Genomic DNA, 17,803 nt, shown 5'->3' on the forward strand with positions numbered 1-17,803 from the left:
TTACCGTTAAGCTTCTGTGTGTGCTTGTATACATACACACACAGGGAGTATATACAGTCCAACGGTATTGTAATTAATTATGCCAAACTGTTGCAAGCACACCTTCCCATTTCAATGAGACTCCTTCCAAATCGCTATCTTTGTTGTTGTATTCCTCATAATAGGCCTGATTCATGCCTCAGCCAGCTTCGGTTGACTGTGAATGCACTCAGCCATTCGTTCATTATGGAGTTAATGTGATAACTTAACTTACTCGCAACTCTTGGTGTGTTAATGGCGKTCCGAATTAAGTATTTCGTCAAGTTCGTGGCGACATTTATGAGTTTCTTTTCTCTTCTTTATCCAGACTCATTCCCCCCACCCCAYGAATGGAGTTCACTTAGCGGCTGCATTCCTTTTCTATTGCAAATTTAATCAASTTATTTCGAAAGTTTTGTGGTTTCATTATATTTGTTTAACTTATCCAAATACAGCTTCCATCTTCTAACTTAATGGTTCAAGCGCAAATAGGTACGACGAAAATTAGATATATCTGTTGTCTTCTCAATCCAAACCGGTCAAAAGCCTCAAATAAATTTTTAACGGAGTTGAGCATTCGTTTGGCACTCGCTTGAATAAATACGAGGAATTCTATAACAATAACGCTACAGTCGCTTTAAAGTGCAAGATAAGCTTTAACTGGTCCATAATTAGAGTAAGTAATTTGCGAATACTTTCCTAACTAGTAGACTTGCTCTGAAATTACTGTGTATGAGGGTATGTATTTGTACACGCTTCCTAATTCATAAGAAATATTTTCTTCCCTTAGTTTAGTTGTAACGAAAATGGCTAATTTTGTAGGCAACTCATGTCTCATGGCTAAATGATTCCGATTTTATGTATGCACCGGTGGAACATATCTAGGTTACATGTGCCTTGTTGTATACTCTACTATATACCTAACATACTTACATACATATATTGACAGTAAGTACAACTTTTTCATCGGAATGATTTCACTGAATGAAAACAGTTTGAAAACTTTAGTCACTCGAATAAAGAATACCTTACAAATGACAGAAGGATAATTCTGCAATCCAAGTAAGAAAATATAAGAATCCGCACATTTGGATACATTAAAGTTTAGCGCTGCACCATGAGTGTAAATAATAATAATAAGAGATATATATGTAAGTAACACATTGGCCGCGTTAATTTATAGAGCAGATTGTTTAGTTTMTAGCCTTTTGTTTAAAATCGCTTGAGTTCGAGCTCTGACGAAGCGTATAACCATTATGAAGCATAATAGAATCATATACTGAAAAATTTCTCAATTTCTGGAAAAATGGTGACGAATGATTCGCCCTATTTCGTTTTCAGCCAACTTCATTTCTAAAACGTATTCACTTCAAATAAAACAATTATGTCAATTGCYCGACGCCACCACATCCAGGTGCAATTTTGCCCAAYGCAAACAGCTCAATACCAGGACGAAAACATCTACAAAAGTGGGGGACAATAACTGACGAACACAATGCGATTGGCCGACAGTCCACTGCCAACTAATCAACGCTAAAGAAAATAGGCACTATGAGCGCTTTACTGTKGTTCAGCAGATTGCTCTGCCAGCTCGGATCGTTCCAGCCGCACGGATGCTCGCCATGCCCGCTGCAATGAGTTGCAGTTTGGACGCTGCGCCAAGTGTGATTTATGGTGTCCTAGAGCCTTTCAAATGCAATAATTGTCTATCACAAAATTTTAGATGAAAGTCTGTTTTATTTTTCCAACACGCACTTATGGACTCACACGAGCGTACATTTGTTTGTGTGTGGTAGTGTGTCCAATAAAATGAAGTGAGACAAAAGGTCGGCCAGCCGTGCTCAGTGTGTAGGCGTCAATGGCACGAGTGACCCACACTTGAAGTGTGTGTACGGGGGTGTATGTGTGCAGGCTAAAGTGCGCCTGCGCAATTGCGTTGAACGTAATATTGGTTTTTGGTGTTCTATAAGTGCCACATTCTTTTATCTCCATGATCATTTGGTCATCCCCTAACAATGGAAGAAGARCATTTGTTTCCTAAACGCGCTTTTGACACGCTTCACACAATAAACACTCGATTTCATTTGCCATCGAGCCTCGGGCAGCGGCTCACAACGAGTGCGGCAGGAGCCTACTAACGACTAAACGCGCCAATAGCACGACATCAGCCCCGTCGAGCGATCAAATAGATTTCATCTACAAAACTCACATTAAACTGAAATGCTATCGAGATCCTTAAGTGAATTGCAATTTCACTTTTCTGTGGCTGAGGATTGACTAAATAACAAAACTATTTGACACAATTAACATAWTCAAGGAATTTATATCGTCACCTGAAATGCAAAATAACTTATAWTCAAAAAAATCGAAATTGAGTGTATTATTGATTACGCTTCATTACTTCAAATTACATACATATGTTCAACATTTTCAGGATCTGTGCTCAGAAACTTATAAACCAGTTTTAACCAATATTAGAATTTGTTTTCACTCGTGTTCCAWTTTATTTCGTGTTTCATTCATGCCACTGTAAATTTCCGAAAATGTTGTTACGTTATTTTGCATTTCTGGTGACGATATACGAGTATATTAGCATACTATGACAACRTGGAAACATTGTCTAATGCCAAGTGCTTGGTTAGGCTYGAAGGCTTTCATGATCACAATGAACAAGTTCAAGGTCACTTCTGAGCCCAATCCCAGCACAGCTCTTTATGGTACTTCATTTTTTACGAGCATGCCATTTATATAAGACGTGGAGCAAGACTTAAGAAAACTTCACCAAAATTGTCGTAAAAATCATTGAAAGCGAATTTTGTGATGAAAATAATCTCTGAAATCGCGTTGCTCTGATTTTCTCCTATGAATACCTGGCCAATTGTATATACCAGGTCTAAGATCTGTGAATAAGGTTTTGTATGTTCGATTCCGTACACCTTGTAGTCACACTAATATGTAAGAGTGTGAACGAAAATATTCACTCATACAAAAATGTTCTTCGTTATCCCCTTGCAACTTTTAACACCAAACCTTAAATCGCTGTGTAAAGCCTAAAGACGTTGATGAATGCCGCTGTGGTTTTTTGCGAATTTCGTGTTCTCTGAAAACACTAGAATAATTAATAATTAATTTTATAAGGCATGCAAAACTCTAATTGTCTGAAAGCTGAGGAAGACTACATGCCACATGAGTGGCGTCTCCAGTCGAATAAGACTGCTTTAGCTTAGCGCATATGTAAATCTTATGGCTCGTAGGAAATTCTTAAAATAAGGCCAAGSAAAAATTATTTATGAACGCTCTTAACATATTTGCGAGGTTATGGTTATGTTAAGTTTATTACTTCTTCCTGTATTTGATACAMTAAATATTCCTGCAAATCTTACTTRAAACCTTCGACTAAGGAAACTGGTCTAAATTGTTCATATTTATTTATGGGGTCGCTATAATTTAATAATTTCCAGGTATATCTACATATATGATAAATGTTAGTGTTAAAGAAAATGTCTGCTCTAATTTATAGATTTGTATTCCTTATCGGTTACTCAGGCAAACGATTATTCTAAATCCGCTTATTTTCGAGCTCGCCGATTTCCTAGGGRGTCGTCTTATACAAATGAGTGCAAATAAGTATGAATATATCATCTCTGGTTGGCGGCAAAGGCTGTGGCGATTTTGTGTCGATTAAATTCGAATTTAATTGTATTCATCTTTGCCGCGGCTATTTTGCTTATGACTGCAAAACACGACGCCTTTGTGAGGAGACAAACGCGAAYGGCGTCGGTACTAATTAACATAGCATTTCTGTGGCAATTCTGGTATTCTCCAACTTTGGGAGCAACAATTTCGATTATGAGCCTTTAAATGCATACATTCAAATGGGCTGAGTGGAAATTTACATACCTACGCATGTGATTGTACTTATATTTAAGAGGCAGTAAGTAATTAAAAACAATTCAGAAACTTTTTGTGGTGAACAGGAATATTTTTTTGCATTTAGAAAGTGGCATATTTTCAAGTATATCTAGTTTTCTTAGAACCCTTTCTGGAATGAGAATAGCTGAAGTCTATCCATGGAGAAATGCGAAATTKAATGACTCGGATGAAGTATGACCCATGAAATAGTATGTCCAGGAGTAGCTGCCAGGACGATAGTGCCGCCATGTGAAGCCAATAATCAAAGAAGGACTAACCAGAGTTATATGTGTATGCATGTATGTAGCACAAATGTATGTTCGTAGTGCAAGTGTTACGTATTGCATGTGTGCATATGGAATGTAAAAATCGAAGCTTTTACCAGTCGATATGTGTTTCTGCTTGCAAAGTAAACACCTGCACTCACCGAGATATAATTGTTTGCACTTGGTCGTTTTTTTCTCTCACAAAACTCATTAAATTTAATATGCTTCCTTTCACGGACTAATAAGCATTAATGGGTCTAATGTTGTTGTTGCTATTTATTTATTAAGGACACGCAAAAGTTATTTGAAATTGATTTGATTTTTTATTGACCGCATTCATATCGTGGAATATACGCTCATGAAGTGGTATGCGTGCTTGTACTTACATATGTACAGGTTTGAGTACATAGGGGCACTAAATAATTTCGAGTAGATCACATACGCGGCCACATTTCATGGCAATGCAACTGTATTGTCTTTCGTTATAAATTCAATATTGTGYGCTCGAATAATCGATTTGCAATTATGCGGTTTTACAGCAACCCCTACTGCACTTTATCTGGCACCGGAGGAAGGAGTGTGGAGAGAGTTCAGAAGTCATTGCCCATTTATTCATTCATAACGTGGGAACTCATAATGAATTAAATTGTTCCTCCTGAAATTCAAGGTTCTTTGGAAGCACAATCGTAGGCGCTAGGGCTCAAACGCGAACTTGTTTTAACACAAAATAAAGCTAYCACAGGGTTTGTCCGAAAAGTAATAGGACTGAGTCGATTTCTAAATATGTATCGTACCAATCGTTACAATTCTTTAAAAACTTTTGAAGTAGGCTCCTTCTGCGCCAATACAACGCTGCCTACGYGATTTCTGRCRTTGACGGTTTGTTCAGGAGGARCAAATTCATGGTGGATTTGATATCAAAAAAAAAAACAATCCACATCGTTTTCACTTTGGATTTGCTCATTCTGTCTTGAGATGGTGAAGACCAGCGACCTCTCCCCGGCCCTYCAAAAAGGCCTGGTGCCACCAGGCGGAAGAAACTCAGTCCTATTACTTTACGGACAAACCCTGTACTCACATCYATACGTAGAAGCAAACAGCAATGACACAGAAACTCTCACGAGGGATGTGGGAGAGCTCAAGTCACGCAGGAAGTATAAAATCATTCCAAACATAAAATTCGTAAGTACAAGGATGTCGCTTTCCCTCGGATTATTGCTTTCTAAGAATTAGAGTCACGACGTAATGACAATCTTATTCCTGTTTTTGCTTTAGTTGCTAAAAATTTGCTTCACCTCTTTTGTGTCTTACAAATGAGAACTTCCTGGTCTTCAAAATTTCGATTAAAGTGTTCCAGTAATGAAATCTTAGCTATGAGTTATATACTTGTGGCATGGCAGTAGTATAGCATATCCTCAACTGAAATGCAAAATAACGTATCATCAAAAAAGTYGAAATTGTGTATCTTATTGATTACGCTCCACCACTTCAAATTCATACACAATATTAAATTTGTCGAACATTTTCAGGTTCTGCRCTCATATATGAACCAGTTTTAACCAATATTAAAACTTCTTTTCACTCTTGTTACATTTTATTTCGTGTTTCATTCACGCCACTGTAAATTTTCGAAAATGTTGTTACGTTGTTTTACATTTTATGTGACGATATGTAAAGAGAACAAAAATTCAAGCCATTTATCGATATTAATGAGTCCTCGGAAGATCGATTAGGTGCGTCATTTCGACGCTAGTAAAACGAAGTTAAACCACGGAAGGCAAGTAAAATATGTATGTAACTAAACTTATTTATAAATTTTGGTATTTTGTATGCTCTGATTGAGTGATTATAATTATATAATAAATGCGAGGTAGTGACACACTATGTCTTATTGGCTAAGATCCGAAACGTATGGGACGTGCAAGCATTACGAAATTGAATATCAACTCAAGCCGAATGTAATCAACATCTGCTGATCCATCGGTATTTACTGGGTTAGAACTGATCTCTTCGCCTGGCTAAATATGTACGTGAGCGAACAGCCAAGAGCGAAGAACGGCGGCAGACGCCTCTGACACATGCGCACACATCCAAAGTGTGCGGTCTTGACGAATATTTATGTATGAAAGCTTTGTTACCGTTGCAATAATGAAAGTATATGCACGAAAGAGCGTAACGGTGATAATTYCGCGAATATATTCGCTAGAGTAAGTGGTCGCTCAGCGACTGCATGCAATGCATATTCATGCAAATATACATATACACAGMCAGACGTACATACATATGTMTGCTTATGCACACCCCCATATATTAGATTTTAATAGTATATGCGCCAAMTTGTAGCCGCTCATAAATGATGGCTTCGCATTCGTTTCCATGAATTATTCACCWCAGTCGGTCGTCGCGAGGGGAWCCGGCGGGCAATGGGGGATGAGCAAAGCGCATTCGGAGAAGTTGTGCTGGAATCGGAACCGTAGACCCGCTGTGCGCGTTTAATTAGGGCCATCATCTTGGCGGTCGTTTGATGGCAACGACTGTGAGCCGAGCGATAAGCGACTCGCAATCRCAAATGAGTGCATCTGAGCGSCAATTCCGATGCACAGGTTGGCTAAAATTTACCATAAAACTTCGGCAAACTGCTACTGCCGCACATGCATGTGAGAGTGTCGATATGGAAATACACATAGGCAAATACCATGAAGTGCGGTTGTAAACGAGCACACCCACCACCCTCTCATCCAGCCCAGCTCATATTACTGCTATTTATAGCCAACACAATTGGGAACATTTATTATTAGCTTTATAATTTTGACAATAGCGACGAAGCTCAAAGCGCCACACGCACACACACACACATCTGCATCGTTAGCTACGAATTCGGTGGCAAATCATTAAAATTGCTACATATATATATGATGGGGGAAGAACCTAACCAGACRAAGCGAAACTTTATAGCCCCGTGGAGTCTCGTAGCTCAGCTTATATAMATGCATACATATAAACAATGTAGATGTGTATGTATATGTTCTCATTTGTTATGCTGTCAAAGTGCATGCAAAAATGAGCATTAACTCGTTGTTACATATTCATCACCATTATGCGAACGCAACTGTATGAACATATGTACATATGTATGTATGTATGTATGTATGTATGTATGTATAGTTAAAATAATAAGTAATATGCAAATTTTTTTTTTCGACAACGTAACTATGTATGTATGTATGTATGTATGTATGTATGTACATAGCATAGGCTTGCAACAACTGTGGGCAATGGGCGCGATTGTTATCGCCCGAGGTCCCTTGTTTTTGAGCGGAGGGAGGGGAAGCGAAATCTTACTGTGAACAAGTCAGGCGGAAGCTTTGAGTAATTAAAGACGCTTCTCGCACTGCGATCGCATTGTGCCGACGATCGAAAGCGATACGAACACAAGAGCACAAGAGCACACGAACGCACACACGCCAACTTCTACGTGCAACACTTGTTTGTATGCAAAGTAGGGGCGAATTTATGCAAGTCCATATCTTATGACAGAAATGATGAAAATGGAATCATTGCGTGCCACGAACAAATTCAGATTTCCCGCATTATGTATGATAAGTAAGTATAATATTTGCGTGTTTCGCTGTTTTCGCTGCTGAATTTCCAAGCGAAGAAGCGTTCTTGGAACTGAAGCGTCTGCATGCGCTTCTTGCAATAATGAATAAACACATACTATATGTGTGTCTKTATAATTACGTCTTTTAAAATGTACATATGTAAGCTTGCATTTACATACATTCACTAKTACCGTAAAACATATGTATGTWTGTACATACATATATAATAGCTTAGTATATGGTATGTACGTATTTTTACATTAACCACTGCTTGCTCCACTTGTTTTTATTGCGCCATATTATTTTTATATATTTTTCATTTGTATACCTTATCTAGAACTATTTTTTCAATTAACTAATCCATTTATATTATAAAGTATTGCAATTTTGCATTAATGACTTCACTTYAAAGCAAATACATATTTTTATTAGTTGGATTTATAGCATCCACACGTGTCAAAAGTTAGTTTATGACTATATTTTCCAAAAATTACTCAAAACTGCAGCTTTTATCACTTACAAGCAGATTTGCTCAAATTGCATTAAAAGAATAAATAAGTTAGCATTTGAATTAAATCTTTTTTTATTTTGCATTCACACGTCTTCCTCCTCTGTACTGSCGTGGACACCGCTTACCCGATTATAGCCGAATTTACAATAGCGCGCCAGTCGTTTCTTCTTTTGACAATGTGGCGCCAATTGGAAATTCCAAGCGAAGCCAGTTCTATCTCCACCTGATCTTTCCAACGCACTGTAGGCCTTCCTCTTCGTCTGCTTCCCCCGGCGGGTACCGCGTCGAATACGTTCAGAGCTTTAGTGTTTCCGTCCATAGGTACGATATGCCCTATACAGCACAACCGCTGTCTCTACATTCGCTGAACTATGTCAATGTCTTCGTATATCTCATACAGCTCATCATTSCATCGAATGCTTTATTCAMMGTGGCCAACGCGCAAAGGACCATAAATCTTTCGCAGAAACTTTTTCTCGAAAACTCGTAACGTCGACTCATCAGATGTTGTCGTCGTCTCATGCCACTAAATAAAATGGTTTATATATGAGCGCAGAACCTGAAARTGTTGGACAAATTTCATATTATGTATGTAATTTGAAGTGGTGGAGCGTAATCAAGAAGACACTTAATTTCGAATTTTTTGATAATASCTTAGTTTGCATTTCAGGTGACGATATACTATTTGCAGATCAAGTTTCCTTTCTGGATCAAATTAGATGAAMATTTGTGGCTTCCTATCACTATGAATTGTTCATAATTTAACTAGAGGAAAGGCTATAAAGGCTTTTATACGCCCACTACCACCAGCTTCTCGAAACATTAACCTGGCTATTGGGCTCAAGCTAAGGCTCGCACTTAAAGTGTGGGCAAAAGCTCGCTGAAGCGTACACAAATAGTATAGTTAGCAATTATATTTGTTGTGTTCCGCATTTAAGACATATCACCACCACWAAAGGGCTCTTGCAACAACACCTGCTTGGGACACTCACTAACTCAACACCGTAAAAATAAATACTCGCAGCGTTTTGTTGTTTTTTCATACTTTTATTTTACTGCAATAAATTATCTTCGTGGAATTTATACAGGAATTTTCCTTATGAAGATTTTCAATAAACCTCTACTTATTATCACAGTATTAAAACAAATAAATATAGTCTAATTGCTAGTAACTTATTCTAGACTAAAGTTCTTACATACGTATTGTACATAGATGAGACGATCCATACATATGCATATATTCAATATATATGATATACTTCTTGAACTAAACTGGACTGTGTTGATTTTCGTTTAAAGCGCGATTTATGCTTCACAAAATGTCTCGATGAAATACAGTTTTCCCAATCTTACCTATGTAAGTGATGATTACATACGAGTGTACATGTGTATTTACATACAAAGTTCACTTTTTTTTATCATGTTTTTCAAAACTGATCTACACRCACACAGGTATTTGTGTATGTGTGTGTGCGTTTGTGATGATGAAACTGTTGCAAAATACCCCTGGTTATTCCGTTATTCTTAATACTATTTGCCTATCTAACACAAATTCACCAGAAACATTGACATTTACAAATAAACACCAGTTATTAGAATAGTAACTTATATCATAAAAGTTGCACACAAAAATACTTTAGTTATGATTTATCATTTAGTAATAAAACATATTCGGCTCCGTCATAAAATATCCATATTGCCTATAAACACTAAAATTTATATAATATTTTGTTATTGTTTATTGTTAAATAAGTGCTATTTAGACAGCACACAAACACATATAAAAGACTGCGTCAATTCAAGATGTAAGTCACCTTAGGAATTCGTATACATACATGCGCGTGTGTGTGTGCGGACCTTTTTCATGGAAGGCTTTAAGCCCAGTGCGTAGATATGTGTGCACATACGTACAATTTACATTTACCCTTCGTCTCACATATATACGAGTACACAGGCATACATATGTAGACAATTTGTTAAACACACACACATCCATTCAGAGGTATGTAAATAGGGATGGTGTATACCCGGATCATTATTTTGATGGCCTGATTCAATACGAAATAGTTGTAGATTTAGCGATAGTACTGCTGGTTTATGCATGGAGAGAAAGTCTTCACTGCATCATCATGTAAGGTGACTCACTGCCGTGTTCTCCGGTCGGGCTGTCCATTGATGGATTSATGCGCTTCTCCTTCTGCCKTCGGTTGCAAAACCAAACGCGTACCACYTCTTTTTCCATGCACAGTCGGTCAGCCAATTGGCTGATCTCCTCGCTTGTGGGTTTCTGATTCATCATAAAGGCCTTTTCAAGAGCCCCCCTTATCGAGGTTTCGATTGAAGTGCGCTTTTTCCTACGGCGCCCCATAACCTCGGGCGTGCTCACTGTTTGCAATGCAGCTGGGTCGAAAACGCTGTAGATTAAAGAAATACAAGGAAAACAACAATAAGCCAAACCTTTAGTTGAAAAATTCTTATTATGTACATATATACATATGTAAGTTATAWATGTCATAGAATTTAGAGAATTCCCCATCGGTAATACGATTTGAAAGGCGATACGGCGAGCTCTTAATTAAAATTTATGTACTTGATTTGCAGGTTTTGAAAACACTTACCCTCCAGTCGCCTGTATCGTTCGATCGGCGTCTTCCAGCCATTTCTGCAGCAATGGTTTCAGCTTACACATATTCTTAAAACTCAGATTTAAGGCTTCGAAACGCGAAATAGTCGTCTGTGAAAAGTCATTGCCATAGAGTTTGCCCATGGCTAGGCCGACATCGCCTTGCGTGAAGCCCAATTTGATACGACGTTGTTTAAAAGTTTTGGCGAACTGTTCAAGCTCTTCGAGATCTGTGGTTTCCTCTGGCGACGGTTCCCCAGCCAAGCGTTGAGCGGCGCCAGCATGTTTTAGCATTTGAGGCGTTTGTGGGGCGCCGCTGATCGTATTCGGCGTAAGAATCCCACTCACTTTCAGACTAGTGCCCGGGTTGGGCGGCGTGATTTGACTATGCGCATTCATATTGAAATTAGTTTGTAGAGGCAGTGGAGATGACGCGGGACTTTGTACGGGCGTGTGCGCCGGCGTTGAGGTGTGCAAATTACAAGATTTTGAAGTTTCTTCTCTCTGTTGTTGTTGGTGCTGGAGATGGGATTGTTTCTGCAATTCYTGCTGCTTCTGAAGCGACTGCAGTTGCTGGGTTGCTTGAGTGAGCGCCTGTACGCGGCTGTGAAATAGGAACTGAGCGGCAGCAACTTGAGYGGCCATGCTCGGGTCATCTGGCGATATGCCTAACGAACCGCTGYGCAAAATTTCTATATAGCTTTGGAATTGTTGGTGCAATGCGGTTTGCTGCTGTTGTAGTGCCTGCTGGAACTGTGTAAAGTCTTGCGGTGAGATCGAGGTGTTGAGTGCGTGGGAAAACAACGGACTGCCAAGGCCCAGGCCTGCGCTCGCCGCCACAGCGAGTTGCGCCTGTTGCGAGGAAATATTTGGCATTTGATATGTGTTGTTGGTAAAACAGGGTGCCGCACTTTCGCAAACGGACGTTGTAGGTGTAGAGCGGCCGGCGCGCAACGATTTCAATGACGGTGACGGTGATTGCAAACTTTGTCGCGAACTTTCACTGGTTAAGTTCAGCGCACCGGACTCTGTGTCCCTCATATGCTCAACATCTTTGGCAACACCTAATTTGCACTCCAACGTAGTGTCGCCTCGGTTCAACACATCCAACAGGTGGGACTTTAGAGTTGGCAGCTGATGTTGTTGGTGTTCGTCCTGTGGCGTAGCAAATATTGGCGGACTCTGCGGTGACAAGCAGCGATCACTGGAATTCCCCGCTACCGAATTATTGTCACCACAATCGGACGCTGAAGCGTTAAAACGAAAGAAGAGTGAGGGGTTAATTTGATGCCTTAATGGTAACTATTTAAGAAATATAAATGCAAATTAAAAGTAAAATGTAAATGTAAATGTAAATTTTCGGGCAAATACTTGAAAAACCTTTCAGTTCGCACGTGCTCCTTTGATGTGAGCTCAATCGATATGTTTACTTATGCGGAGCACATAAACTCCTTTCAGACTTTGGTTACTTTATAAATGACCATTTTGTGTTAGTTTAACGCTTCATAAAAATTCATCTTAACTATGCAAAGTCCCTGGCAAAGCACATGTGTGCATATTTAAGATGTGYAGGTGTRTGTGTGCGYGTGTGSTGCATCCCTGTGAAGAGACGGAACCCACACATGGCACGAGTGGTTGAAACGTCAATGCTTACACCTTTTGCATAATTTTAGCATAAGCAAACACAATTTCCCTATGCGAAATGCGGAGGAAAAGGCAAAGAAAACTACACACTATGTTTTTTCATTTTCATTCATTCAKTTTTTAAATGTGGTCAATTTCATAGTCCGCTGAGTCTCAACCTTCTCTCCCCGCTCCCTGCTCCCGCCCTCTGTGGCGGCATAAATAAGTGAAAATCTTTCGCAAAAAGCTACCCACGATGTCGCAATCGACAGTTGTTTTGTGAAAATGTGCATATTTCGGTTTCCCGGTTTCGTGCGACGGGGCGGGAGTGGGAATGAGCACGGCAATATTGGCGACGAAATGCTGTTTTGGTGTTTTCTTTTCATTTCGCCATTCAAATGTTTGAGTTTTTGAATTTTAAAGAACAGAAGTAGCCACCTCAAAGAAAAACACGAACGCGCAGACATACATATGTAAAAATGAATATATATATTTATATAAAACTTACAAATTTACAAATTATTCAATTGCGCTACTTGTCCCAGGCTYTCGAATAGACTTGAGGTATTTAACAGTGATCAATTGCCATATCAAGGTACTAGACGGTAATCGCTTAGTGCAATCGGGTTGCCTGTGAATTTAGTCCTTTTAGTTTCATCCAGAAACTTACTAATAGAACATTTGGGCCATTTGTATAACCCTATAACCAAATTCATCGAAGTATTTTTTTCTAGGTTAGTATAACTGTCAGTGACATCCGTGCCAAAAGTCTAATCACATCGTCAGTAGAGTTTAGTATACGCTTGTTTTTCTGGCAACGTTAGAGTATCGGAAGTATCAGTGAAAACCATTTTGAAAGATTATTTGGGTTTAAGAAAAGCAAAAGCACGATTGATTCCGAAATCACTTAATTTTTTTTTTTCGAAAAAAGAACCTCACATTAACGTCTATGAAACAATGCTTGCCGACTTGCACGATTTCATAAAACGTATTATCACTAGCGACTAGTCTTAGATTTATGCTTACGACCTGGAAACAGACGATCAATCGGCCTAATACCGTGGCAAATATGAGCCGCAGCCGAAAAAWTCACGTCAAAGCAGTTCAGATCAAGGTTACAGGTATGTTGACAGTTTTCTTCGATTATCGAGGTGCGGTGTACTCCGAATTCCTTCYGTCCGGCCAAACTGTCAACAAGGAATACKATTTAAGTCGAATGGGTCGTTTGTGCGAAGCTATGCGWGAAAAGAGGCAAGAATAATGAACCGACAACTCTTGGCCTTTAGACCACGATAATGCACCGTCGCCTACTGCATTGGTTGGAAATTGACTTTAAAAACWGTTTCGCGGGCTTAAAAAAACATTGGCACAAATGTGTTGGAGCCAAGGTGGATAACTTTGGAGGAATTTTAAAATTATGAACAAAGTCTTACTATTTTTTGCTCATAGTACTAYACATAGTACCTCCATGTCAATTGAATGATGTCAGTTGAATGACTGTGAAATATTTGAATAGAATTTGAATAGTAAACGCTCTTGCAATACACATTTACATACCCACAGACACACATGCATTCATTTTTCATGTGGCAGTAAAGTCCTTCTCAGATTTGATGACTTACTTGGCTGAACGGACCGTGGTCGTAATTCCGTTCCCATATGTTGCTGACCATTTGGAGAGTTCTCAATTTTTACATACTTCTATAAAYAAATGTACGTGCAATATTTGGTATTCAGATGATGTGCCGACTACATATGCGAAGAGGTAAAAGCAGTGGCGCCACTTGCCACATACGAATTTTCGCACAAGGGGGGAAAAATCTATGCTTGAAATACAGCTCTAATTAGAAACCTTGCACAATGTCTTTAGTCTGTGCATTTGTCGTCAGCTTCTAGCAGAAATTCAATTCATACCCCTCAGCTAAGACATTTSGGCGTGCGCCACTGCCTTTGGACTCATCCCATAAAAGCACAGATTGGTCAGTAGCATGTGGCCCAAGTTTGCATGGTTTACATGCAATCCCAATAAGAGCGCTTGCACTCGTAAAGGAATCTGAAAATATGTAAATTCAATCACATAGCAACAAATATTGGCAAATCTCGGCATGTGGGGCAGAGCGAAAAAGGCACACCAAACATAACTGCGTGYGCACCAACACACACATTTTTGCATTTTCCGTGCGAATTTCTGATGAGACTACATATTTACATACTCATGTTCAATATGTGCTCCCATAAAAAGTCCAAATTCAGCAACGGAAAGGATACCCCGATTTGTAGAAATCTCGCACTCGCACCACGAAACCCCAAATGCAGCCAAGTGTGAATTGCAAATTCTTGACCCCACATACATCGAATAGCGTTATGAATAATAATGAAGCGGTTGAATATTAAATTTACATACACCATTTTATACAGTTATTCCTGATAATATGCACTCATATAACTGAATATAAATATAAGTATGTATGAATAACTAAAACCCCAAATTTAAAATGTTCTTACTGGACTTGCTAAATCGATTGCCAAGCGAAACATCATATTGTGGTACTRAATACACACGAACGAAGATTTGAACAGCCTTCTTACTTGTTGAGGTCGCGCACCTATTGGTAGTGGACTTATTATACCATTAAGGCCGTTATTAATCATCAACATAACCTAATATGATATTTCTCTTAAAGTAGCACTTTTGAAGAAAATTACGAAAAAGCTACATTTCTGTCGAATAAATTTCCGAAACACGATGTGTAGGTGCAACTGCATCTGGCAAGAGCGGAATGGACCTAATGATGTCCTAAGCCTGGCGCTCTTGAGGGAACAATACCCGCAGGATCGTCACTCAATCGATTGCTTGTTATGATAACTAAACAGTCTTTTAGTCCGATGATCCTTTGATCCTCACATACAAGTTTATTCGAACCTTCTTAAAGTCAAATTAAGTAGCGACAGATTTGATTTCTTGTTACTGAAGGAGTGAAAATCGAAAGTGCGAAAGACGCGTGTCGTTTACGACAACAACGGCAGCGACGAAAGGGTCGAGCCCATGTTCCCTACCCTACCAGTATTCCTAACCCTCATATATATCATATGTGCCTAGGTGTGTGTGCATTTATTAACTTATATGTTTGTTTGCACGCGGGTTTGTTACATTCCTTGTATGTACATATGTATGTTTGCAGTGCACTCGCGTGCTGCGCTAGGCACTCCAGGCAAGGGTTGCGAGCTCCGCCTCAGCGCCTCAAGTACGTGTGTGTGCACATCTGCGTGTGCTGCTCGCACAAAAGCAAAAGCATCTAATAGTACTATAAAATAAATATGTTCATCCACCATTCATYGTTGMAAACAATATGAGCTACAAAAATTGATTCATTTCGATTTCATTTGAGCCCTCAAAAAGTCTGCTTCCAACTAAGCGAATATTTATTGCAGCGAGTGTGTATGAGAGCAGATGTTTTACAACAGTAAACAGCAACAGAAGGTCTCTTGGTCCGAAGGTCTGTTTAGCATTTTCATATGGTGCGGCATTGAAAGACAAATYGTAAATTTATCACACWCCAGCTTGCTCTGTTCGAGCCGATCAGCCGTGGAGATGAGCTGGTGAAGAACACGGGAGAGTCGCAACGATACAAAATTTCTTATGAACCAAATAAATACACACATACTCGTATGCTTGGRASTTCTGATAACGTTGTGGTATCACATCTAACGGCAAAGGGTTTGCGGCCTASTGCAGTTTCCTTACTGGCAATTAATMTGCACTGTTAGTTGCCTATGCAATACAAACTTCTTCAATTCTTAAACGGAAGAAGTTTAGTGGAGTTCAAATCAGGTGAKCCATCGATAACATTCTGTACACATGTGGAGTTCTCTGAGTTGAACTCTCAGTTGTTTTTATTTTTTTTCGGTACTTTTATTTGTCATACTTATGGTTTGGCTGGTCTGAATATAAAATACTGATTTTGTAGACGTAAGTTCTACATTAATGTATTGTTGAAAGTTCCCGTTCAGCGAACTAAATAATTGAATAAGTTACTTACCAGAATATTGCAGTGGCGAAGGCGATCGAGCCAATCGGCTGATATCTGAAAGCAAAAAAAAACATACATATAAATACTCGTCTTTAAAACCAAATAATTTTTAATAAGAAAATTTTTTTTATTAAAACCTGGAATTTGTTAAATAAAAACATATAAACATATATGTACATAAAGAAAACAAATATTTCAGTCACTTGAACCTTAGCCTTTCTTTGCGTTTCAAAATCGGTTATCAAGATATCTCGAGAACTACTCAACCGACCCTTATTGAATACGAGTATTACACAAGTCTTCGAGGTATAATTGACAAGGACGTGAAGGAAAAATTTTTTGTTGAACAAAAATTTTTTAAAATATGTATCTTTAGAATAATAAAAAGTTAAAAAAAATCATATTTTTATATAAAAAAAGGAATTATTTAAAATGGACCGATTTTTGCTCAACGAAACCCATGTAATCTSCTAAAGCCACTGATATGAAACACAATTGCATACCAACTCAATGGTTGGCAGTTGTATTMCACGCGAGTGTACTTAGACATACAACATTTTATTTGCCTTAGAATGTGATTTTTGCACCATCAGTTAGAAACAAAATCGAGTCACGCTACAGATTCGGAAATGCTTTTAGGGTTCGGCCGATTCCAACCAGCTGTCCATGTAGCCATTACCAAAGATTCGCCGTGATTCATCCACAAATCCATTGAAATATGCAACTATGTAAAACGCAATGGTATTTTTCATTTTTACGAGCTTCTCGAGCTTTTGGAGTGCGCTTCAATTTCTATTACAATATTAATGTTAGCCCTCAAAATAGAAACACTAAAAATGTTGTGCATTTATGGTTGAATTAATGTTCAGAAAGTGTCCATGCATACACCCACACATGAAAGTGCTTATTATGTTCTGCATATATATGTRCATATGTATGTATATTAAGTATGCATTAAGCCATACACTTTACTCAAGCAAGGACATTGCCTCCAAGTGTTCCTCTGAAGAGTGGACAAGAGACAAAAACCGTCGGCGGGGCGCAATCACAATCATTTGTGCTGCTTTCGGTATATTTTATTTAATTGATGGAATCGTTGAAATTAATTTTTATAAACAAAGAGTTTCTCCCCCCTCCACATAGATAATGTATTACTTCCCGGCTGTCTAAATATTATTTATAACATTTATCTGCGATGCAAACTTCATATTAAAATA

The 17,803-nt window shown here is 38.7% G+C and overlaps 1 protein-coding gene and 1 long non-coding RNA gene across 4 annotated transcripts in view; one reads left to right on the forward strand and one right to left on the reverse strand.

Annotated features, from left to right (window-relative positions):
• The window catches only part of LOC108965787, a 185,499-nt gene that overhangs the window by 125,580 nt on the left and 42,116 nt on the right, over positions 1 to 17,803 (forward strand). The window lies entirely within an intron of this gene.
• LOC108965778 (protein nubbin) overlaps positions 9,371 to 17,803 on the reverse strand; it is a 38,228-nt gene continuing 29,795 nt past the window's right edge. For both annotated transcript variants that reach the window (XM_018928380.1, XM_018928381.1), the window contains 3 exons: positions 16,596 to 16,640; positions 10,928 to 12,179; positions 9,371 to 10,723 (listed from right to left, as the gene is read on the reverse strand). In XM_018928380.1, the coding sequence (XP_018783925.1) occupies positions 10,426 to 10,723; positions 10,928 to 12,179; positions 16,596 to 16,640 (1,595 nt within the window). In that variant the 3' untranslated portion in view covers positions 9,371 to 10,425. The remainder of the gene's footprint in view (positions 10,724 to 10,927; positions 12,180 to 16,595; positions 16,641 to 17,803) is intronic.

This window comes from Bactrocera latifrons, unplaced genomic scaffold, assembly GCF_001853355.1.
Source record: "Bactrocera latifrons isolate USDA-ARS-PBARC rearing strain unplaced genomic scaffold, ASM185335v1 scaffold_149, whole genome shotgun sequence".
NCBI lineage: Eukaryota > Metazoa > Arthropoda > Insecta > Diptera > Tephritidae > Bactrocera > Bactrocera latifrons.